Source organism: Narcine bancroftii, chromosome 4 (genome assembly GCF_036971445.1).
Source record: "Narcine bancroftii isolate sNarBan1 chromosome 4, sNarBan1.hap1, whole genome shotgun sequence".
Taxonomy (NCBI): Eukaryota; Metazoa; Chordata; class Chondrichthyes; order Torpediniformes; family Narcinidae; genus Narcine; species Narcine bancroftii.
Genome location: NC_091472.1, coordinates 301,827,030 through 301,852,472, shown reverse-complemented (window position 1 = coordinate 301,852,472; position 25,443 = coordinate 301,827,030). Strand labels below are relative to the sequence as shown.

The 25,443-nt window shown below is 39.2% G+C and overlaps 1 protein-coding gene across 4 annotated transcripts in view; it reads left to right on the top strand.

The window, feature by feature from the left end:
* The window catches only part of LOC138762180 (neurabin-2-like), a 121,539-nt gene that overhangs the window by 79,568 nt on the left and 16,528 nt on the right, over positions 1-25,443 (top strand). The window contains exons 12-16 of one of the 4 annotated variants that reach the window (XM_069935737.1): positions 12,793-13,141; positions 15,064-15,150; positions 17,284-17,365; positions 20,356-20,427; positions 20,608-20,806. In XM_069935737.1, the coding sequence (XP_069791838.1) occupies positions 12,793-13,141; positions 15,064-15,150; positions 17,284-17,365; positions 20,356-20,427; positions 20,608-20,806 (789 nt within the window). The other 3 variants (XM_069935740.1, XM_069935738.1, XM_069935741.1) reach the window with 3 other exon arrangements.

Here is a 25,443-nt window from a genome sequence, read left to right as displayed (position 1 = left end):
TCTCCTTCTGCCTGCCTTATATTCATTTTACTCTTAACAATTTCACCGTTAATCAATTCCACAACTCCACAAACAAACATTAATTTTATTCTCAACAATTTCATTGTTTATCAACTCTGCCACTCCACAAAATATCCTCCAGCATTTCCATGTTGCTCAACACATTCTTCATATTTTTGAACCATCAGTTTTTAAAAAAAAATTTAGACATACAGCACCATTACAAGCCCTTTCAGCCCAGCACCCAAATTCACCCAATTCAACTACACCTGTGGTATGTTTTTGAACGGTGGGAGGAAACTAGAGCACCTGGAAAAAAACCCACGCAAGCATGGGGAGAATGTACAAACTTCTTACAGACAGCTCCGGATTCGAACCCCTGACACAGTTGCTGTAAGAGCGTTGCACTAACCACTACTCTAACTGGGCTGCCTTTTTTTAAAATATTTACATCTGAGTTTTCTCCTCTAAATCCAATCCTTGTTTCTTTCACTTCTTTAACCACCATTTTGGTTAAGTTTATGCACTGTTTCTCCTCTCGATCACCAATGTTCCAAAAACTCTATGGTTCTTTTTGCAGTCTGACACTTTTGTAGGCAAGAGGTCATAAATGTTAGTAAGTTTGCTTAAGTAAGAAAATCAGGCCCATTGGTGTTTTTTGTAAAAAATTCAAATACTTTTGAAATGCTGCGTTGCGCTTAGGAAGAGCCTCAAGGACATCTCTAAAATTTGAAGCTTTATGCTGGAAACTCAATATACAGAACTGTTCAAATATTCTTTGACTTTTTGTTAGTACTGTTATGAGTCCAGAGGACCCCAAAACCCAGCAGCAATAGAAATTCACCAAAACAAATGGTTACTTAAACAAAAGTTGCTTTTAATTTTCTTTAAACGTAAAAAGAGTATCAAACTTTAACTTATTATTATTAACTTAACTTAACCCCCCCCCCTTCTAATTCTAAGCATACATATATGTAATGTGAATATGTTCAGGAAACTTCGATTCACAGTTCAATCTCATTTCTCACTCCTCCAAGTTCACCGGTATCGGGCAATTCTTATACTATGCACAAAATTTAACATTTATGAATTTTCACCAGGCTCTGGTGCTTAAAGGTAAATGGTTACTGCTCAGGAAGGTTCTTGTTGGTTTTCAGAGAGAGTTTTGTTGCTTGTTGGACACACACAAACTGATTCCCTCTGATCAGTCACTTCAGTGTCTTGCCAAAGAAATTGCCCATCAGGGTTTTCCAAGTGATAACCTCTTCTTCTGCAGGTCACCCAGAGTTCTTTTTGTTTCCCTCATTTTAGGTGAAGCACTCTAGCCAGCCATTTCCTCTTGTAAGGACCACAAGGATTTTCAACAGGCTGAACTCAGAGCTCACAACCCGTCTTCAAAATTGAGTTTTCAATAAGCCTGCTAGCTTACCATGTTGCATCCTCCAAAAGCCACTGTAAAACTCAGTTTTTTTCTCTCTCTCTCGCCACTTTCAGGTGCATTCTCCACCAAGAATGCGCCTGTAGAAGTGGATGCAGAGCTTTGGAATTGATGTTCAGGTGGCAGCCCTGAAAGCACTGCACTGTCCACCTGAAAGGGACAGCTGCACGGGAGGTGCCTCAGAGCGCACTCTGGCTCCTGTCCACTGTAGCTGTACTCCCATCCACTGACGTGATGTTATTTGAAGCGCGATGAAGGGGAAGCAGAAGGAACACCGGATTATGGTGGACCCGGAGCAGGCAAGAAAAGTACTGATGATGGCTTCAGCCTTAGTGTTCAGAACAAGATACGTGAAATCCCTGGCAATACCCTGCCTGCGCACTGTGTTTCCAAATTCGCGCCAAGCATCTCGGGCTGATGACATCAATGTGATGTCATCAGCCTGCCCCTTAGCAGACACTCTCGGGCAGCTGGATTCAGATAAATCCTTTGTTCTTTCCTCCCTCTCTCTCTCTGCTTGTAAAATCCAGAACTCCTTGCAGGGTTCCAAACCCAATCTTTGAAAGATCTTTATTAGCATTTGAGCCCAGACTCTTCCAATTGCGCCTGCTTTTTGAAATTCCTTCCAAAAGCAATTCCATTAACATCTATGTGAGGTGCTGTCTCAAGAATGATCTGGATTGTGATCTCTTTCCACTACAGCCATCAGGCAGAAGATACAGAAGTATGAAGTTCAGAACCTGTGGGTTCAAGAATTGTTTTTTCCAACAGCTATCAGGCTTTTGAACCTTCCAAATGATCCTAAACATAAACTACCTCAGAAGTTTATCATTAGGATCATTTGGAAGGTTCAAGTTGACCACAATTTGGCATTCAACACCATCATTCCCTCAAAATTGAATAGCAAATTCTGAGACCTGGGCTTCAATACCTCATTGAGTAACTAGATCCTGGATTTCCTCACCTCCAGACCACAATCATTGAGGATTAATAAGAACATCTCCACAATCTTCATCAGCACTGGAGCACCACAGAGTGGCGTACCTGCCCCCATTCTACTCTAGTTACACCTATGGCTTAGTACATCAATAACACCCTCTACAAATTTGCTGATGGGTAGTGGGTTTGTATGAAAGGAGGTGACAGGTTATATGGTTATGGTTATATGGAAGAGGTCAGCATATAGGAGGAAGATTTAAAACTCGACTAAATGGTGTATCAACAACTACTCTCACTCAATGTCACCAAAAGCAAGGAGCTGATTGTGGACTTTAGGTGGAAAAACCAGAGGTGTATATTCCAACGATCATTGGGAGATCACAGGTTGAAAGGGTGAGCAAATTTAAATTTGTGGGAGTCACTATCTTCAGGAATTTTCATGGACCCAAAAACATGAACATCATCATGAAGAAAGCATGTCAGGGGCTCTCAGGAGTTTGTGGAGGTTTGGTCTGAAAGTAAACTGACCAGCTGCATCACAGCCGGGTATGGGGGCACCAATACCTCTGAGCTGAAATCCCTGCTAAAAGTAATGGCCGCTAGACTCGTACCAGTACATTACAGGCAAAACCCTCCTCACCATTGAGAACATATAGATGGAAAGCTGCTGTCAGAAACCAGCGGCAATCAGTAAGGATTCACACCACATGCTCTGTTCTTGCTGCTGCCATCAGGACAGAGGTATAGGTGCCACTAGACTCATACTAGCAGGTTCAGACAGTTGCTATCCCTCCGCCATCAGACTCCTATTCTCTCCCCTCCCCCCACTTTATTTGTTATGATGTAGTGTGCCGAGCAACCACGCAGTTAGACAGGCCGAATCACTGTCCCAGTCGGTTGAGACAAGATGGTGCGGGTCCCCCTTTTCTTCTCTGGAGAAGCTCGTGTTTGGCAACACGCATTGCCCAGGAGATGGCGCCACTTCCTGGTTATGCATCTCTGGGCAGGCAGTGACTCCGCAACATGCTGATGTTCACTCCCTTAGACCAGTGCACCCCAGACAGAAAGTGGGTCGTCCCTTTAAAGCAGCGCAAGGGATTTAAATAAAGTTCAGTTGCTAGTTCACCCTCGTGCTATGTGGACATGCTTCATTCCAGTAGTGCTGCCATGAGCAACCACTATAATTGAATATTTTCTGTATTGCAGTCAGTTTGTACTGCTTTCTTTTTTTACATTTCTCTCTTTTGTGTTCGTATCATTTCTTGAGTACAGTTTTTGTGCACTGCTAATAAACAGAAATTCTGCCTGGCCTGCAGCAAAAAGAATCTCAGGGATGTACGTGATGTCATGCATGTACTCTGACAGTAAATCTGAACTTTGAACTTTAATACAGAAAGCATAATTACTGTGAGAGATCAGTTCAAAAGGAGTAAGGCAACTTTATTTTACTAAAGTGAGTTTTGTTCAGTAGCCTGATGGTAGTGGAAAAGAGACAGTCCCTGAATTTGGTTGTGTATGAGTTTTATACTCCTGAATCTTTTTGACAACATTGGGAGGGAAAATAGAGTGTAGCTGGGATGGGATGAATTATAGATGGAGGTAAGGAAGGTTTATCTAGTGGTCTGAGCTTCGTTAATTCTTGGTTAGAGAATCTCCTGTACCATCAGTTATGCATCTTTCCATGATCATTTCAAGGGTGTATTATTAGAAGTTGCTTAGGAACGTTGGGGACATGCCAAATTTCCTTAAGATCCTGAGAAAGTAGAAGCAGTGGTGCGCTTTCTTGGCTGTTTCATCCAGGACAGGTCCTTGAAGATAATTACTCCTAGGAACTTAAAGCTTTTTACTGTCTCCGCCTTAGTACCATTGATACGAACAGGTGAGGAGCTCATCTTATCTTTCTGAAGTACTTGACTAGCTCTTTTGTCTTACTTATATCGAGGGAGAGGTTGATGTCTGATACCAGACCACTAGATTTCCTATCTCTTTACTGTATTCCTCTCATCATGGTTTGAGGTCCCTCTTAAATGGTAGTTTAATTTACAGATGGAGTTAGACTGATGTTTGGCTACACAATCACAAGTGCGTCATGGGTTTTAGTAAGTAAAATAGAATACATGGTATTCAAATCACGAGGGTTTTCAGTTGTCCATCTTGACAAGAAACTTGAAGGTCTAATGAATCTTATGGATATCATCATTTGTAAATACTATCCAATATACAAAATTGCTTTGAAACTCCACAATAAGCTTGATAGTAATAATACTGTGTTTCACACAAAGACACAAGAGCAACTTGTCCGTGAACTACTCTTTGCAGACGATGCCGCTTTAGTTGCCCATTCAGAGCCAGCTCTTCAGCACTTGACGTCCTGCTTTGCGGAAACTGCCAAAATGTTTGGCCTGGAAGTCAGCCTGAAGAAAACTGAGGTCCTCCATCAGCCAGCTCCCCACCATGACTACCAGCCCCCCCCCCCCCCCCCCACATCTCCATCGGGCACACAAAACTCAAAACGGTCAACCAGTTTACCTATCTCGGCTGCACCATTTCATCGGATGCAAGGATCGACAACGAGATAGACAACAGACTCGCCAAGGCAAATAGCGCCTTTGGAAGACTACACAAAAGAGTCTGGAAAAACAACCAACTGAAAAACATCACAAAGATTAGCGTATACAGAGCCATTGTCATACCCACACTCCTGTTCGGCTCCAAATCATGGGTCCTCTACCGGCATCACCTACAGCTCCTAGAACGCTTCCACCAGCGTTGTCTCTGCTCCATCCTCAACATTCATTGGAGCGACTTCATCCCTAACATCGAAGAACTCGAGATGGCAGAGGTCGACAGCATCGAATCCATGCTGCTGAAGATCCAACTGCGCTGGGTAGGTCACGTCTCCAGAATGGAGGACCATCGCCTTCCCAAGATCGTGTTATATGGCGAGCTCTCCACTGGCCACCGTGACAGAGGTGCACCAAAGAAAAGGTACAAGGACTGCCTAAAGAAATCTCTTGGTGCCTGCCACATTGACCACCACCAGTGGGCTGATAACGCCTCAAACCGTGCATCTTGGCGCCTCACAGTTCGGCGAGCAGCAACCTCCTTTGAAGAAGACCGCAGAGCCGACAGGTTTTCTGGAGGAGTCACGTGATGGAGTAGTGGCCGGACGGTGAACTCCAGCCCTCTCCAGAAAAGTCGGGAAAAACAAGAGAAAATACAAAGGCACAGAAATACAAGTTAAAGAAAAGTGAGTATAAAGGTGGAAAGAAGATGGAGACAAAAGGAGAAAAATCAAAATCAACGGAAAGAAGAGAGGAAGAGAAGACAACGGAGGAAAAAGGTGAAGGCCTTACCTGTCCGAAGAGGCCCGCTGTGGAGAGAAGACCCCACTACCTCAGGTCGGTAGAAAGAGAACTACAACAATGGCTCACAGAGCCGAGTAAAAGTGCGCAACCGCGCATGAAAAAAAACACACCGACGGGAGGGGGGACCAGCTGGGGAGTCGATCTCCACAGCCGGCAACGACAGCTGCAGAACACCTGCAGCAAGAAGAGACCACAGAAGACAATGGAAACAAGAAAGAAGAGGAGGAAAGGGCAGCAAAGAAACAACAGATGGTCAACCTAGAGGAAGAAGAAGAGGAAGAATACAGTGAAATAGATAAAGGGAAAGGCAAGGTAAAGGATATACTTGCTCTTGTTAGAGGATACATGGAGTCATTTAAAGAATGGCAAACACAGGAATTCAATGATTTAAGAAGAAGAATAAACAACACAGAAAAGAAAATAAATAAAATGGATATGACCTTAACAGAAATGGGGAAAAAAATGGACAAGATGGAAGAACGGGCAATAGCAGCAGAAATGGAGGTAGAAGACTTAAAAAAGAAATTGGAGGAATCTAATAAAAAAACTAAAGAGACACAAGAATTACTAGCCCAAAAAATAGATATAATGGAAAATTATAACAGAAGAAATAACATAAAGATAGTGGGCCTTAAGGAAGATGTAGAAGGCAAGAATATGAGGGAGTTTATAAAAGAATGGATCCCTAAGGCCCTAGGATGTCCAGAACTACAGCAAGAAATGGAAATAGAAAGGGCACATAGAGCATTGGCCCCTAAACCACAACCACAACAAAAACCAAGATCTATTGTAGTAAAATTCCTAAGATATACTACAAGAGAAAAGGTACTGGAGAAGACAATGGAAAAAGTAAGAGAGGGCAACAAACCACTGGAGTATAAAGGGCAAAAAATCTTCATTTATCCAGATATAAGCTTTGAACTCCTAAAGAAGAGAAAAGAGTTCAATGCAGCAAAAGCGATTTTATGGAAGAAAGGATATAAATTTACACTGAAGCATCCGGCGGTATTGAAAATATTTATTCCAGGACAACAAAACAGACTATTCTCGGATCCAGAAGAAGCACGAAAATTTGCAGAACAATTACAAAAATAGACTGAGGGATGAAGACGGGTAATGAGAGCAAAAATCATCACGATTGATATGTATGTGGGTAAAGACAAAAATAGACTGAGGGATGAAGACGGGTAAGGAGGGTAAAAATGACCACGATTGATATGTATGCGGGTAAAGAGGTATAAGAGTGAATAGAGACAATGGGCATATGTGAAAGTATCTGTAATTAGAGGAAAACATAGAGAGTATAGACAAGAATTAATAAGGGAAGGAAATGGAATAGAGAGAATAAGGAGGGAATTAAAAGAGTGACCTTTGTGACATATAAAAAGCGAAATCTTTTCTGGGGGGGGCTGGGTGGGGGAAAAGAGCGGTCACTGCAAAATCAGTTGACGCTTGCGAGTGGATTCGCAAATCCAAATGGAGAGGGGAGATGTGGTTGTCCGACAAGGGATAAAGGGCAACTCAGGAGGGGAAGGGGAGATTGGGGATAAAGAAGATAGAAATAGGAGAATAAGGAAAATGTTGGATGTTGTAGGAATGTTGTCTGGTAAAGAGTTGAAAATAAGAAAACAGAAATGGAAAAGGAGGAAAGGTAATGATGGAAAAACGGAAAGAGAAGATAAACAAAATATAAAATGGCTACGCTGAACTATATGACTCTAAATATTAATGGAATACATAACCAAATTAAAAGGAAGAAACTACTAAATTTACTGAAAAAGGAAAAAATAGATATAGCATTTGTCCAAGAAACACACTTAACTGAATTGGAGCACAAGAAATTAAAGAGAGATTGGGTAGGACATGTAACAGCAGCATCGTATAATTCAAAAGCAAGAGGAGTGGCTATATTAATTAGCAAAAATGTGCCATTTAAAATAGAAGAGGAAATAATAGATCCAGCAGGGAGATATGTTATGATAAAATGTCAGATATATTCAGAGCTTTGGAATCTACTTAACATATATTCACCTAACGAAGAAGATCAAAAGTTTATGCAAGATATCTTTTTGAAGGTAGCTAATACGCAAGGGAACATACTAATAGGAGGGGATTTCAATCTGAATTTGGATCCAAATATGGATAAAACGGGGAAAAAAATTAACAGGAAGAACAAAGTAACCAAATTTATAATTAAATCAATGCAAGAAATGAAACTTGTGGACATATGGAGGAAACAAAACCCAAAAGAAAAGGAATACTCATACTACTCGACTAGACATAAAACATACTCAAGGATAGACCTATTCCTGTTATCAGCCCACATTCAAGGGAGAGTTAGGAAAACGGAATATAAAGCTAGACTATTATCGGACCACTCACCCCTGTTATTGGCAATAGAGCTAGAGGACATCCCTCCAAGAATGTATAGATGGAGATTAAACCCCATGCTACTTAAAAGACAGGATTTTAGAGAATTTATTGAAAAACAATTAAAAATGTACTTTGAAGTAAATACGGAATCAGTGGAAGATAAGTTTATACTATGGGACGCAATGAAAGCATTCATTAGAGGGCAAATAATAAGTTATGCAACCAAGATGAAGAAGGACTATAATCAGGAAACAGAGCAGTTGGAAAGGGAAATAATAAACATAGAAAAAAAATTAGCAATAAAGGAAGATACAACCAAAAGAAGAGAATTGGCGGATAAAAAAATAAAATATGAAACATTACAAACATATAAGGTGGAGAAGAATATAATGAAGACAAAACAGAAATATTATGAACTAGGGGAAAAAACACACAAAATCCTAGCATGGCAGCTTAAGACAGAGCAAACTAAGAAAATGGTATTGGCAACAAGGAAAAAAGACAAACAAATTACATATAATCCAAAAGAAATTAAGGAAAACTTCAGAGAATTTTATGAACAATTATACCGAACCGAAAACGAAGGGAAAGAAGGGAAAATAGATGAATTTTTGACTAAAATTGAACTACCAAAACTACAAATAGAGGAACAAAATAAATTAACAGAACCATTTGGAACAGTAGAAATACAAGAGATAATAAAAAATTTACCAAATAATAAGACACCAGGAGAGGATGGACTCCCAATAGAATTCTACAAAACATTTAAAGACCTAATAATACCGCCCCTCCTGGATGTAATCAACCAGATTGATGAGACACAAAACTTACCAGATTCATGTAAAACAGCAATAATTACAGTGATACTAAAACAAGGGAAAGATCCACTCTCACCAGCGTCATATAGACCAATATCTCTGCTAAACACAGATTATAAGATAATAGCTAAACTATTAGCGAACAGATTAGCAGAACATGTACCGAAAATGGTAAATTTAGACCAAACTGGATTTATCAAAAAAAGACGCACAACAGACAATATTTGTAAATTTATTAACTTAATTCATGCAGTAGAAGGAAATAAAGCACCGGCAGTAGCAGTTGCTTTAGACGCAGAGAAGGCCTTCGACAGAGTAGAATGGAATTACTTGTTCAAAGTATTGCAAAAATTCAGTTTACCGGAGAAGTATATTAATTGGATTAAAGCATTATATAAGGGACCGTTAGCGAAAGTGACAGTAAATGGACATGTATCAAAGCAATTTAACTTAAGCAGGTCAACGCGGCAGGGATGCCCACTATCACCATTATTGTTTGCGCTAGCTATAGAACCACTAGCAGAATCGATAAGAAGAGATAATAATATAAAAGGAATAAAAATAAAAGACAGGGAATATAAAATCAGTCTGTTTGCGGATGATGTGATAGTGTACTTAACAGAACCAGAACTATCAATAAAAGAACTATATAAGAAATTGAAGGAATATGGAGAAGTGTCGGGATACAAGATAAACGTAAATAAAAGTGAAGCAATGCCTATGAATAACGCGGATTTCTCAAAATTTAAGGAGGAATCCCCATTCAGATGGCAAACGCAGGCAATAAGATACCTAGGTGTGCAAATAAACAAAAATCTAGGCCAATTATATAAACTCAATTACAATCCACTAATGAAAAAATTACAGGACGATTTAGAGCATTGGAAAGAGCTACCACTAACACTGATAGGAAGGATAAACTGTATTAAAATGAACATTTTTCCAAGGATACTATACTTATTTCAGGCATTGCCAATACAACTGACAGAAAAATTCTTCAAAGAGTTAAAGAAAATAATAAGGAGATTTTTATGGAGAGGGGGGAAACCGAGGATAGCACTAGATAAATTAACAGAATGGTATAAACAAGGAGGCTTACAATTGCCAAACTTCAAAAATTATTATAGAGCCGCACAATTAAGGTACCTATCAGATTTTTATCAAACAAGGGAAAAACCAGACTGGACGAGACTAGAATTAGATAAAATAGGGGAAAAGATACCTGAACACATATTATATAAATGGGACGAAAAATTGGTACAACATAGAACTTCTCCAGTATTACACCATCTCCTCAATATATGGAAGAAGATTCATGTAGAAAGAAATAAAATAAATTACCAAATACCAAAACTAATATTGACGCAAAATAAGCTACTCCCTTTTACAATAGACAACCTTGCCTTTAGAAAATGGGAAAAAAAAGGGATTAAAAGAATAGAAAATTGTTTTTCAGGAAGTAGATTCTTATCCTTTGAACAAATGAGAGATAAGTACAATATAACTGGAGATACAGCGCTGGCATATTACCAACTGAGATCCTACTTGAAAGATAAATTAGGAAGCAACTTGAGTTTACCAGAGGGAAGTAACCTTGAATATGTGATTACAGATACAATGTTAATCAAAAGATTTATAAAAAATATGTATATTAAACTGCAAGAAAAGGAAAATGAGGAAACAAATGGTAAAACTAAACAAAAATGGGAACAAGATTTAAATATAAAGATAAAAAAGGAAACATGGGAGAAGTTATGCTCTGGAACGATGAGAAATACAATAAATACGAGGCTGCGTATGATACAATATAATTGGTTACACAGACTATACATTACACCGCAAAAGTTAAATAAATGGGACCCAACAGTATCTGATAGATGTTTTCGATGTAAAAAAGAAAGGGGAACAACAATTCATGCAATCTGGACATGTGAGAGAGTAGAAAAATTTTGGGATGATCTCAATCAGATATTAAATAAAATAACAGAAAACAATATACCAAAGAATCCAGAGATCTTTCTCCTAAGTAACATAAAAAATAAAGAATTTGGAATTGACTTGGAAGATGCCCAAAAAAGATTTGTCAAGATAGCCCTAGCCGTAGCAAAAAAATGTATTATGTCAACCTGGAAATTGGAAGATAATTTGAAAATACAACAATGGTATATAGAAATGAATAAATGTATTCCATTAGAAAAAATAACATATAGTTTAAGAAATAATATTGAAATATTCGAACAAGTATGGGAGCCTTACATTAAATACAATAGCGAAAACCTACCGGGAACAAACATTACCTAAGTTGATGGAAGGAGAAGAAAAGAAAAGAATGGACTCAGTAGAATTTCTGGTGTATTTTTGTTGAATGACAACATTGTCTAACTGAATTAATGCAACCTAGATTGTATACCTAAAATGGATGGGGGGGGGGGGGGTGGGGGGGTGGCTTGGGAGGAGGGAGGGGGGAGGGAGAAAATGTCACTGTAAATGTGTGGAAAAGAAAAAGTGTATATCATGGCTATTGTGATTTATGGTGTGAAAAATAAAAAATTTAAAAAAAAAAAAAGAAGACCGCAGAGCCCACCTCAATGACAAAAGACAAAGGAGAAAAAACCCAACACCCAACCCCAACCAACCAATTTTCCCTTGCAACCGCTGCAACCTCGTCTGCCTGTCCCGCATCGGACTTGTCAGCCACAAACGAGCCTGCAGCTAACGTGGACATTACCCCTCCATAAATCTTCGTCCGCGAAGCCAAACCAAAGAGAATTCATATATGGACCAAAATTCTTTCTTTCGGCAGCCAAACAGGTACTTTGTGTTTTTTAAAAAACAGTATACATTAAATAAATTTAAAATAGGTAATGAATACAAAAGATGGATAATAAATAATCAGTTACCAAAGTGCAGGAAAAAAAAGTGGCGATGCAATAGAGCAGACAGTTCTTTTTCTGTTGTCAAGTTAGTTTATTATTCATGTAGTAAGGGAGGGGGGGGGGGGGGGTTTAAGAACCTGATAGTCATTTGATAGAAACTGTTCTTGAACCAAGACTTGAGGCTTCTGCACCTTCTTCTCCAAGATAACAGTGAGAAGAGGTTGTAACCAGGGTGATGGGGATGCTTTATGATGTTGGCTCCCTTCTTAAGGCAATGCTTTGCATAGATGCCATTAGTGAAATAGAGACCAGTGCTAGCACTGTATTTATAGACAATATTAGAGCTGAACTTGGCTACACAGTCATGAATGTACAGGGAATAGAGCACTGGACTAAGAATACAACCTCCTAATGTTCCTGTGTTGATGGTCAGCAAGGAGTAGTCAGTGTTACTAATGAGCACTGGGGTCTGCTGACAGGGAAATCGGGGTTCCAGTTTTAGAGGAATGAACAGAGTCGCAGATCCCTCAGTCTGGTCACTAATTTTGCTGGTCTGATGGTGTTGACTACAGCTGTAGTCAATGAACAACGGCCTGACGTAAATATCTTGAAGAAATAAAAACATTTGCTGAAATGTATTATTTTCAACAATTACATGGAGAAACTGAATTTAAATAACCAATTTCTGAGATTTTTTTCAGTGGTCAAATTAGTGAATCTTTTCATCAAAATGTAATACCTACATTTGCATGTTTTTTTTTTAAATCATTTTATTTATATTTTCAAATCAACATGAAAACATGAAATTTTTGAGCTAGACCTGATTTGATCATTTATTTTATTCCATATATTAATTATGTTTTAATAATGGGGCTTCTTTTACACCCAAAATTAATGTTGAATTCCATTTACATATAAAATCTTCAGCTATCCAACATTGCTTGTGTTAACTAACGTGAACATTGTTTCTCACTTTTCAGAATAATAAAGAGGAGGATAATCATGAAGATGTTCAGCAATCTGATGCATCATGTATTCCAAGTAGCTTGGGTTCAGTACAAGTTGTTGAAAATACACCTATCTCTGTACTTGAGACATCCACAAAAGATGAAGCAATAGGGGAAAAGTCTGATGTGGCAAGCACAGTCAGCTTGCATGATCAAAGCCCTTCTGCATCACCTTGTTCTTCGCCAGTTCATAAGACAGCCGAGAGTAGTACAAGCTCAAAACAGTCTCCTTCTAAAATAACAGCACCATCAAATTCTCCTTCATCATTTCTTATAAAGATAAGGAAACGTGAATCAAAAGGCAAAAGAAAAGAGACTAATGGTAAACCCACTTTAATTATCATTTCTCTGAATTTGATTGATTGCTTTCTAAATAGCTTCAGTAATTCTGAGTTTTGAGTAAAACAAAAAATGTGAGAAAGGACATCAGTAAAGAGGGAACAAAATTAGTGTTTCATGTTAGTGACTTCTAAATTGAATGGTCAGTGGCCTGAAACATCAACCATGCTTTTCTCTCTCCATTTATATATGCCTAACATCCTCCATGCCACTATTTGTATTTTGGATATCCAGTTTCTGGTTTTGTAATTCTAAATTATACACCAAAATAATCATACATGTGCACTTAAATTGTGGATGATGAGTACAAGGTGTGTATTATATGCTTGTGGTCAAGCTGAGTAATACAGAGCTAGTTTTTTTGAGATTTTACTGTGACCTGATTTAGAATTTAAATGCATGTGGCACGGTTAGCAATTCAGTTAGTGCAATGCTATTAATTACAGTGTCAGTGATCTGGGTTGGAATCCGGCGCTCTCTGGCAGGAGTTTGTGCGCTCTCCCCACGTCTGTGTGGGTTTCCTCCAAGCTTCAGATCAGCAACCTCATCTTTAATTGAGGAATTTGGACAGTATGGGCTGTGGGCCAGAAGGGCCTGTTCCTGTACTACGTCTAATTTTTTAAAATTTCACTGGATGTATTTATTTATTTGTTTAAGATGGTTAATGCCAATGCATTTTCAGTTGAAGTTTGGCATACATTTACAGAAAGTTGTTCATGGTGGGTGTTCTTATTTTTTTAAAATATTTTTATCTGCGACTTTCAATTTTAAAAACAAATTCCACCTGTATTCCTTTTGACCCAATTTAGACTGCTAATTATTCAGTGGATGCAAAACTTAAATAAACCTTGCTAATGTTCGAAAAAGTGAAGAATTTTTCATTTTTTTGCCATTTCATTCCTGACAAAATAATGAGCTATTCTTTCAGTATCTATTTTTATTCTAGAATCAACTGGTTGTAAATAGATCTGATGGATTAATACTTGCATTTTTAGTAAACATTGTCAATGCATCCAAAATAGAACATGTAGAAAGATTAATGACTTGGTAGTTTGTGCTCTCATCTCCAAGGCATTTTGCTTCAGATATTTGACTGTATAATATAGGTTAACAGACAGGTCCACTGGTAGCTAACTTGGCACTACCCCACAGAACATCTATTTTTTATAGTGCTTTTGGTCTTGGTCTCAACACTCACAAGAACATGCCTTGCGTGATTGATTTATGATACCATTTATGATACCAGATCAGAATAAATCTGTACCAGTGATTGCACAAAGTAACATAGCCCATGGCTCAATGTGGGGAAGCTGCCTGAGAGGGCTGGTGCTGAATATGCCAGGCAAATGATGCTGACGTGTGGGCCTCAGACTGTGCCTTAGCTGACATGGTGAGAGCTGGGGCATGAAAATACCTGATACTACAGAGCCCCTTACCATTTGATGTGATGCGATGAAAGCTAATAATTCCCTTATTCTTTGTTCTCTCTCCAAGGCAGTGTTCTCCAAGATAATAAGTTCAATGGCTAGCAACCACTGTTGGGGTTGTGCATTAGAGTAATCACCAGGCTGATGAAAGCTACAGAGATGGAGCTACCAACACAACCAAGGAGAGTGTAATGAGAAAGACTATAGATTCAAGGGGAACAGGCAACATATGAAATGTTTGCCATTTGTCTCCAGCAATGACCCATTTTTGTGCTAATTCTATTGACACACTTGTTTCTAGGCAGGCATTATGATTACTAAGCTAGGTACCAGTATATTTAATGAAGGATTAGTCTTTCAGATAAGACGTGAAACTAATAATCCCCTTTAAAAAAAGAACAAGTATTTCCAGAGAATTTTGGCAAGCATCTGTTACTCAGTCGATAGCAATAAAGCAGATTATCTGGTCATTTTGTAGGTAAAACTTCCATATATTGGCTGCTTCTTTTCATACAACATTCAGTGTACTTCAGAAAAAAACACAATGCCTGGAGAAACTCAGCAGGTCAGTTTATTTGAGCAAAGATAAAGATTCATAACAAACGTTTCAGTTTGTACTGTATCATGATTCTGAATTTTAAAACTGATTACAGGTAAATATATGCCTTGCATGTAAACCTCACATCCTCTGACTAAATACTAATAAAACAAACGGATGAAAGCAACCATGCTACTTGCACAAGAATAGAAGAAAGTAGATGTAGGCACTTGGCCCTGAAGCCTGACCCACCATTCAATATAATCCTGAATGATCTGCCAGGCATGTAGGCATGGGAGGGGTAGGGGAGGAGCAGAGACCCAAAGGCAGGAGATAAGGGAGGAAGGGCACAGCAGCAAGCAGAGGGAGAAGGGATGGCTTTGTGAATGGAGAGGGAGGTGGATGAAGAGCTAAGGGAAAGAAGTCAAAGAGAAAAAGGAAGACAGAGAGAATGGAGAATGGGTTAGCAGAAACTAAAGAAGATGATGTTAATGCCATCTGGTTGGAGAGTGCCCAGATGGAAAATCAAGTGTTGTTTCTTCTATTTACAGGTGGTCTTGGTGAGACAGTATATATGAGACCATGGACAGACATGTGAGTATTGGAATAGGATGCAGAATTTAAATGGTTGGCCACTTGGAGATTCCTGTCACTGATGCAGACAGAACGAAGGTGCTCAGCGAAGCAATCTCCCAGTCTGCTCTCAATCTTTCCGATGTACTGCATCCCTTGCTCCCTTTGTGGCTTTCTCTACATTGGAGAGACTGGGTGCTGACTGAAGGATCACTTTGCTGAGCAGCTTCGCTTGGTCCACTTCAATGACAGGGGTCTATCTCCCAGTGGCCAACCACTTCAATTCTGTGTTCCACTTGCACACATGTCTGTCCACACATGTCACACATGCCTCATGTACCATCCCACCAACACCACCAATAAATTGGAAGAACAACACTTGATTTTTCCGTTTGTGCATTCCAACCAGATGGCATTAACATTGCCTTCTCTGGTTTCTGCTAATGTATTCTCCCTCCCTTCCCTTTGTCTTCTTTCCTTTAGTTCTTCACCCCTTCCCTTTCTATTCACAGAGCCATTCCTCCTCCCCTGCTTGCTGTTGTGTCCTCCCTCCCTTATCCAACTAATACCTCTTGCCTTTGAGTCCATGCTCCTCCCCACCCCACCCCCCCACCATTTGTATGGATGCCTGCCAACATTCTGTCATATGTTGATGAAGGGCTCAAGCCCAAAACTCAGTGGAAATTTTGTTTCTCACACCGACCTAGTGATGTCAGACCAAAAAAAACCCTTAATGAAGGGTTCAAGCCTTTCTCGCACTGACCTAGTGATGTCAGACCAAAAAAAAACTTTAATGAAGGGCTCAAGCCCAAAATGTTGGTTTTGTACCATTATCTTTGCTATACAAAGTATTCTGTTTGACCTGATAAGTTTCTCCTGCATAGTGTTTTTACTTCAACTACGGTGTCTACAGCCTTATGTGTTTTATTTCCATTCAGTGTACTTCAACAGGACGTTATTGACTTGGGCCATGAGGGTCATCAAATAAGTGCAAATCATTTTTTCCACTGTTGGTTACTTGAAAATTGCAGATCTCAAGATACCAGAGATATTTCAATTGGTCTCACTATTTTGGGGCTATCACAAGGAAAAATAAGAGCCATCTTATAAATTAGTGTTGTTAACAAGTGCACATGGTGATAGAAGTGATTTTGGCTGTGATGCTCCACATGGCTCATTCACCTGTCAAAAGTAAACTGGGTTCAAACACAAAACCGATACTTGGATAACATTTTGTTCCAAAATTGGTGCAGGTAAATTATTCACCACTGTATGTTATGACTTTTAAGAAATATGGTAATCACTTAATAATTATTCAGAGCTTATTATGTTAATCTCTACAGTGGAAACCAATTGCTGGGATGGAGGAGGGGAAGTTCATCTTCAATGATTACCCAAAACATAATTATCAGTAGTGTATGAATTAGTGTCCATTTGTGGCATTACCTGTGTATTAATTTTGGCATTTAAATTAGAAGGAAGTTTGAGGCATATTTTCAATAGTGCTTAGGTTTTTCTTAGTGTAATGTACACTTGATTTATAAAAACAAAGTCATAAAATGGAAAAATATTATTTTGTATTGGCAGAAGGCAAGAAAAATGAAGATGAAACAACTAATACAAGTGAAAATATATCAGGAAAATCCAAAAGAAGATTTGCTGATTTTGGGTAAGATCTCCACAGTCTTGAAATTATTTTGCATGATTTTCATTCTGACCTACTAAATTCAGAATCCACATAATACGACATTAACTCTTAGATAATCCACTATTCCTTTGTTTGGAAATACCATCTGACTCACCTGGTTCTGCTCATTTAGATTCACTATAGCCTTAGTTCTCGCTCTCTCATTGAACACTCCTTGGCCCATTTCCCGCATTCCTTTGAAGTCAAATGTGCCCCCCTTTCCGTTGAAGTCATCTGGGCCCACTTTCATGCCCTCCTCTAGATTGAATAGAAAATTTAACAAAGCATCATTAAAAGTGTGTTCGGGTATGAATAAGAGTATGGAATGTGCCAGTCTGGCAATATGAAACTCCCAACGGTGATGGATTATCAGTGCCTTACTTTACCCAAATCACATTTTAAGATGAGTCGGAAAGTGATTAACATCAGTTTGCTTGATCCTGATTAACATCAGTTTGCTTAATCCTGAACTTAAATTCACATTTTATTTCCATAATGTGGCCAAATTCAATTTCTTTAACTAATTGTAAGCACCTAAAGATATTAGCTCTATATTCTTTGGAGCTTATGAAAATGGGGGATAATCTTACTGAAACCTTTTGAAAGCCTTATGTGAGATGATATCAGGATGTTTCCTCTAATGTCAAAACCTCAAATGAGTGAGCATAGTTACAAGATATGGGGACATTATTTAAGAACAAAGTGTATAGAAACTTCACTCATTTAGATAGCAAATCTCTGAAATTCTCTACTCTAGAGGGTTGTGGAAGCTAGATCATTGCGAATATTTAATGATAAAGTTGATCCGTTTTTGAAAGATTGAGGACTTTAGGGAACTGGTACAGAAGAGGAAATAGCTCTTGGCAGATCATCCAGGATTATATTGAATGGTGGGTCAGGTTTCAGGGCCAAGTGCCTACATCTACTTTCTTCTATTCTTGTGCAAGTAGCATGGTTGCTTTCATCCGTTTGTTTTATTAGTATTTAGTCAGAGGATGTGAGGTTTACATGCAAGGCATGCATTTACCTGTAATCAGTTTTAAAATTCAGAATCGTTAGATTCAGAATCATGATACAGTACAAAGTTTTCAATTTATATTTTATTTCAGTGAATAGAAATCAGCAATGCTATCTCTGGAAAATCTTTCAAATTTATTGAAAGAATAAGTGAACCAAAGTTGGAACCTTCTTCCAGGCCAACATCAGTGCGAAGGCTCTAATCACAGTCATTCAGCTACACCAGCATAGCAGGTTGCCCACATGCATGACACCAGTCTCTCAAAACTGATTTTATTTCTGAGCTCTGCCATGGGAAGAGATTATCTAGTGGATCAGAAAAAAAGATTCAAGGATGTACTCAAAACTTCTGGGAAGAAATGCAATGTTCCCACTGTCTCCTGGGATTTCTGGACCATGACCACTCAAAGTGGTGGAGAAGCATATGGGTTGATATTGAGAACCATGAAGCCATGCATAAAGCAGCAAAAGAAGTTGGCCATCTCTCAACCTGTCTGTGCCATTGGTCCTGGCTTGCCTCATTGACATAAGAATTTGTGGTCAAATCCCACAAACTGGAGTGGAAATAAGTCCATTTTAATCCTGAGGAAATGCCTATGAGGAAGACACTTGGAAAATTGAGGCTTAGTAACAACTGGCCCTCGGTATTGAGAAGAAGGTTATAACTCGGTTCATTAAAATTGGGAACCCATGTATTTTGCCTAACTGTGACACAAAACTAAATCAAACTTTTTGCCACTGAGTAGCAAAGACAGTTATCTGTTTCCTGTGATCATAATTTTTTGAGGAAGTAACAAAATTAAATTGAGTGTATGGTATATATGAATTTTAGTAATGCATTTGACAAGGTTCTCCGTGGTAGACTTGTTCAGAAAGTCGTGAAGCATGCGATCCATACCTGAGTGAATTTTGTAGAAGGGTACAGGAAGAATGTGGAAAGAGGTCTAGGTGCCACAAGATTCACACCACCTGGTTCGGGAACAGCTGTTACCCTTCCACTATCAGACTCCTCAACAATAAACTACATTAAGGACCCATTTTAGGACTTACTTTTGCATTTTATTGATTTTCTTCTCTCTCTGTGTTGTACAGTCAGTTTGTTTACATTGCTTTATTTGCTTACATGTGTATGTTGAGTACAATGTTTTTTGCACTACCAATAAGTGGTAATTCTGCCTCACATGCAGGAAAAAGAATCTCAGGGTTGTATATGATGTCATGAATGTACTCTGACAATTAAACTGAAGCTTTAGATAGAGTGCAGAGGACATTTACCGGGATGTTGCCTGGATTGAAAAGTATGTCTCATGAGGCAAGGTTTACTCTTTGGAATGAAGAGGATGAAGGGTGACTTAATAGAAATCTACAAGACTGAGACATAAATAGGGAGACAGCCAACATCTTTCTCCAGGACCATGAGTTGCAAACACCGGAAGGCATCGGTACAAGGTGTGGGTATGAAAATTTAGGTGAGACGTCAGGGATAAGATTTTTTTTCACACAGCAAGTAGTGGCTGTCTAGAATGCATTGCCGGGGGTGGTGATGAAGGCTGGTACAATAGGGACATATAAAAGACTCTTTACAGGCACATCATTGCAATTAAAATAGTGGGTAAGGGTGTGAGGTAAAGGAGATATAGATTGTTGATTAGGTTAACAAAGGTCTGCACAACATCATGGGCTGAAGGTCCTGTGCTGTGATGTTCTATGTAATTAAACAACATAATGATAAGGTGGAAACTTATTTTCATTAGAATAGAATTTCAGGTGCAGGAAACTTCAAAAAAGAAACAGGTAATATTTTAAAAAGTAAAAACTTGTAAAATTGTTTTTTATGTTGTTTAAAAGTATTATCTGTTGATTAGCAGTCGTGAGGAATATGTATAATGTTCTCTGTTTATGTCATTAATTTTTCCTCCTTTGCTTTCCCATCTCTTTTTCACTTCAATAAAAAGAGGATTAAGGAAATCTGGTGGAAAAGGCAAGAAATTAGATAAAGAAGATTGCAGAATTTCACTTGATAGCAGGCAGGTATCTTGCTACTAATTATGTCAGTTAATCTTTTCACATGATATTTAAATATGTGCAATGAAATTGTAACTGCATAATTTGCATGCACTGTGCATTCATAAAATAGTATTTTTAAATGGGTTTTGCATATTCTTATCCTGTAATTCACATTTTTTAAAATTGTTTTTGTTTGTCAGGGGATCAAGAGAATTGCTTGAAAGGTCAGGTGGCAACCTTTCACCTGCAGATTCAGTTTCCTCTATCCCAACATGCATGCCTTTTTCTTGGTTTGGTGATAGTCGTAGAGAACCTGCCGCTTCTGACAGCAGCCTTCCATCGCCTTCAAGTTCACATGATGTTTCTTGTGAGCAAGATAAAGAAAAGACTAGAAATCTAGTAAGTTGGGAAAAAATTGGTTCTTGTCTCCACCTCGCTGCAAGAAAGAGACATTATCAAAGATTTAAATTTTGTTTAAAAATAGCACGGGGTAAGTATATTTTATGAATTTTATATTTGAAGAGGAACAATAAATAAATTCCCTTCTATAGATTTTCCTAAATATTCATTTACTATTTGCTGAATACATTTATTCAGCAAATAAATGTACATTTTTGTTCCATCCCCTGAAAACATTTGTTGCTTTATTAAATGGATTTTCAACCAGAATCTATATTTAAGCTATTGAAATAAAGCAAATTAACTGATCCACTCCAGTAACTCCGAATGTAGTGGCAGGATCCAGCTGTTTGATGCATGAATCTTGCCACATCAACATTGATGTTTAGCAAATAAAAACAAACCCTGCATGATCTCCCATATTGGTATAATCATTCATACTGAACCCAAGTACTGAATCCATCAAGAAAACCCAAAGGTTTAAAAGAAAAAAGGAAACCATTACAGTTTCTTTTGAATTCTGTTTGTTTGTATATTATAAGCAAGTTAACTCTGTTTAGTAATGTTTTTCTTATCTAGCATGGATATAAAAAAGGAAACCATTGCAGTTTCTTTTGAGTTCTGCTTGTTTGTATATTATAAGCAAGTTAACTCTGTTTAATAATGTTTTTCTTATCCAGCATGGATATAAAATCTAAGGCTTCTTTGTCAGTTTCTAAATGGAACATAATGAAGTCTCAGCTTTTCTCAATTTCTAGAATATTTGACAAAATTCTCGTGGAGAAAAAAAATTGATTTTAATTCCTAAACTAAAATAATATCTTAGACTAATAATTCTCTTAAATTAGTGGTGACTGAACTCAGGCCATCATGGGAATGATGAACCTGCCCACTGTTCTGGACGATCCCATTATGCATATAGTGCAACATTCTGTTTTCAGTCCAACTTCATTTTCACCGTTGCTGTTTCCTGCCACCTGCTGTTCTCAATGATTGTATGTTGTGAGCAAGAATTATGGTCAAGACACAAACTTTCTCCCACATTGTAATATGCTGCTCAGTCGCTTGGATTAACTACAAATTGAAGTTAGCATTGGCGTAGAGTACGACAGACTTGGAAGATAGGGGAATGACAATATAACATTGTCTAAACTTCTAAAGTGAGAGGTCAAAATCTAAGAATATTGATGAGAATAGGAGAGGAGAATGACGCTGCAGAGGTTGCTGGAGATAAAGTCTCAGCATGAAACTGAAAAAAAAATGACATGATGGCAACAGCATGTAGAAACTAAGGGGCTCTTGAATTGAGGCAAGTTTGGCAGGGAGAAAATGTGTAGCAGTATGAACTTGGAGAAATATGGCATTGTGACTGGAAAGAGGAAGGAATAAGAGCTAGTTTCAAATAGAACTACCTTTGAATAACAGAGGAGACTCAGGTGCTGGAAACTGAAACCAAATACAATCTGCTAGAAGAACTTAGCGGGTCAAGAAGCAGTCAATAGGAGAAAAAGAATGATAAACATTTCAATTTGAAGTACCTTGTATTCTGCCTGGGCAGTTTGCAGCCCAATGGCTTGAACATAGAATTTTTTTAAAATTTCAGGTAAGGAGTCCCCACTTTCTTCTACTGTACCCCTCTGCTCTTCCATCCTCCATTTTTGTTCCATCCCCTGAAAACCCCATCTCCCCACTCTATTCTTCTGCTCTTCCCCTTTCTACCCCTTCCCACTGATTCCATCTGGGTTTTCTTAATACCACCATTATCATCTCTTACCAGATTCCAATGGATGAAACCCTTTGTTTTCCTTGTTTCTCTCTCCCTTTAGCATCTGCCGCTCCTCTGTCTCTTGCCTCTGCTGGTTGGTCATTGCTGTGTGGGGGCCACTGCCTCACCCCTCCCACAGTGTCCTCTTTCACATTGCTTCTGTACAATCCTCAATGCTGATGTAGAATTTTGGATTAAAGCGTCAATCGTTCTTTTTCTCCCACTGATGCTGTTTGACCTACTAACTTCCTCCAGCAAATTGTGTTTGGGTACCTGATGATAACATTGCTAATAACATACATCTTCCTTTATAAAGCACTGGTGCTTGAGCAGCTTTCAAGAACAAAATGTTTTATACTGCTGTGCTTTGGTTGTTCATTCATCATTTATTTGGTATGAACCACAATCATTTATTAATTATTCTAAAGTTAACTGAGCAACAGGAATTAATCACACTGAAACTTGAACAATATTCAATTTTTGTCAGGTTGATTCTTGTATTTATGAAATGTAGTTCTTATAAATAATAGCATGCATTTCTTATTTTGCCCACTGGTGTCCACATTTAACAATTCCAAAGTCAGCCTGCTCTGCTTAGCTTTTGCATATGGTCTCAGTCAAGCAGTGTACAGAGGCATTGCTCTATTCAGAAATGTTTAAAGATCACCCATTAACAACGTGGCAGTTTGATTTTTGGAAGAGTGAGCAGTTGGTTTCTGATGCCAGTTGCTAGACTTCCAGGCACAGGAACTCCTTTGTTCTGTCTTGGCATGGCATCTTCAAACATAAAGAGGGTTGTGATCTTTCTTGTATATTTGATTAAGAACTACTTTCCAAGTAAAATGCAAAAGTCAGCAGACATCACGATTAAAGTAAAAGCACAATGCTGGAGAAACTCAACAGGTACTTATGTAGCAACGATAAAGATGCATAACCACCACTTTGGGCCTGAGCCTTTCTTAAAGGTATGAGAAAAACATAGGTAGGCACCCCAACAAAATGGTGCAGGGAGAAGAACACAGGCCCACAGGAGGAGGTAATAGTGGATAAGGGAGGGAGTACACAACAGCAAACAGGGTAAGGGGGTGGGGGGGGAGGGTGGTCCTGTAAATAGAGAGAGAAGAGATGGAGAGCTAGAGAAAAGAAGACCGAGGGATGGGGAAGAGAGAAAGAATGAAGATTGGGTTCGCAGAAACAAAAAACAATGTTAATGCCATCCAGTTGGAGAGTGCCTAGATGGAATATTAGATATTGCATCTCCAATTTACAGGTGTCCTTGGTTTTACAGTACACGAGGCCATGGACAGACATGTCAGAGCAGGAGTGGGGCGCAAAATTGAAACGGTTGGCCATTGGAAGATCCTTGATCTGGACTGTTAACTGATGTGGACAAAACAAAACTGCTCAGTGAAGTGATCTCCTACTCTCCATCCAGTCTCTCTGATGTAGAGAAGGCCACAACGGGAGTACCAGATGAATTACTGGTAGATGACACCTGCAGATACACTGTTTTGAGGCCCCGAATGGTGGTGAGGTAGGAGGTATGGGCGCAAGTGTGGGACTTGCTGTGGCCATAGGGGAAGGTGCAAATTGGGCGATTTGTGGGAATGATGAGTGGACGAGCGAGTCAGGGAGGTAGAGGTCCGTACAAAAGGTGGAGAGGGGAAGATGTCTAGTTGTGGGATCATGTAGGTGAATGAAATAGCAGAGGTTAATGTATTGGATGCTGTGGCTGATGGTGGTAGGTGAGGACAATGTTCTTGATCTTCTGGGGCAGAGTGGGCCAGGGCAGATGAATGGGAAATGGAGATGATGCAAGAAGGACTGACTTGATGGTGATAGAGAGGAGGCCACATTTTTGGAAGGAGGAGATTTCAATCAGTCTTAAATACTCAAAATTTCTACATCCAAATTTATAACATAAGCATGTACTCCAAACTTGCTACCTGTATCCTGAACTACAGTAACATGAATTTTTGCTAATTGGTGAAGCTCATGCTGCCATACTGTGAAACATCCCTGCAGCTGAGTATTTTATAGATCGTGCATTTCAGGAAGTGATCACAGAGTGGTCACCTGATCTGTATGTGGTTTTTCCAGAATAGTAAAGACCGCAAGATGAACACTAAATACCGTGGACTCGATTGGAAAATGTGGAAGATTCACTACTTCACCTGGAAAGACTATTTAGGCTCCTGGATAGTTGGATGGGTGTTGCATCTGTGGTTACTTGAAAACTGCTTTAAGAAGGGGAGTGGTTGTTGGGAAGGGGTGGGAGTATGCCAAGCAGTCTTCTTCTTTGGCTTGGCTTCGCGGACGAAGATTTATGGAGGGGTAAATGTCCACGTCAGCTGCAGGCTCGTTTGTGGCTGACAAGTCCGATGCGGGACAGGCAGACACGGTTGCAGCGGTAAATTTGTTGGTTGGGGTTGGGTGTTGGGTTTTTCCTCCTTTGTCTTTTGTCAGTGAGGTGGGCTCTGCGGTCTTCTTCAAAGGAGGTTGGTGCCCGCCGAACTGAGGTGCCAAGATGCATGGTTTGAGGCGATATCAGCCCACTGACAGTGGTCAATGTGGCAGGCACCAAGAGATTTCTTTAGGCAGTCCTTGTACCTCATCTTTGATGCACCTCTGACACGATGGCCAGTGGAGAGCTCGCCATATAACACGATCTTGGGAAGGCGATTGTCCTCCATTCTGGAGACGTGACCTACCCAGCGCAGTTGGATCTTCAACAGCGTGGATTTGATGCTGTCGGCCTCTGCCATCTCGAGTTCTTCGATGTTAGGGATGAAGTCGATCCAATGAATGTTGAGGATGGAGCGGAGACAACGCTGGTGGAAGCGTTCTAGGAGCCGTAGGTGATGCTGGTAGA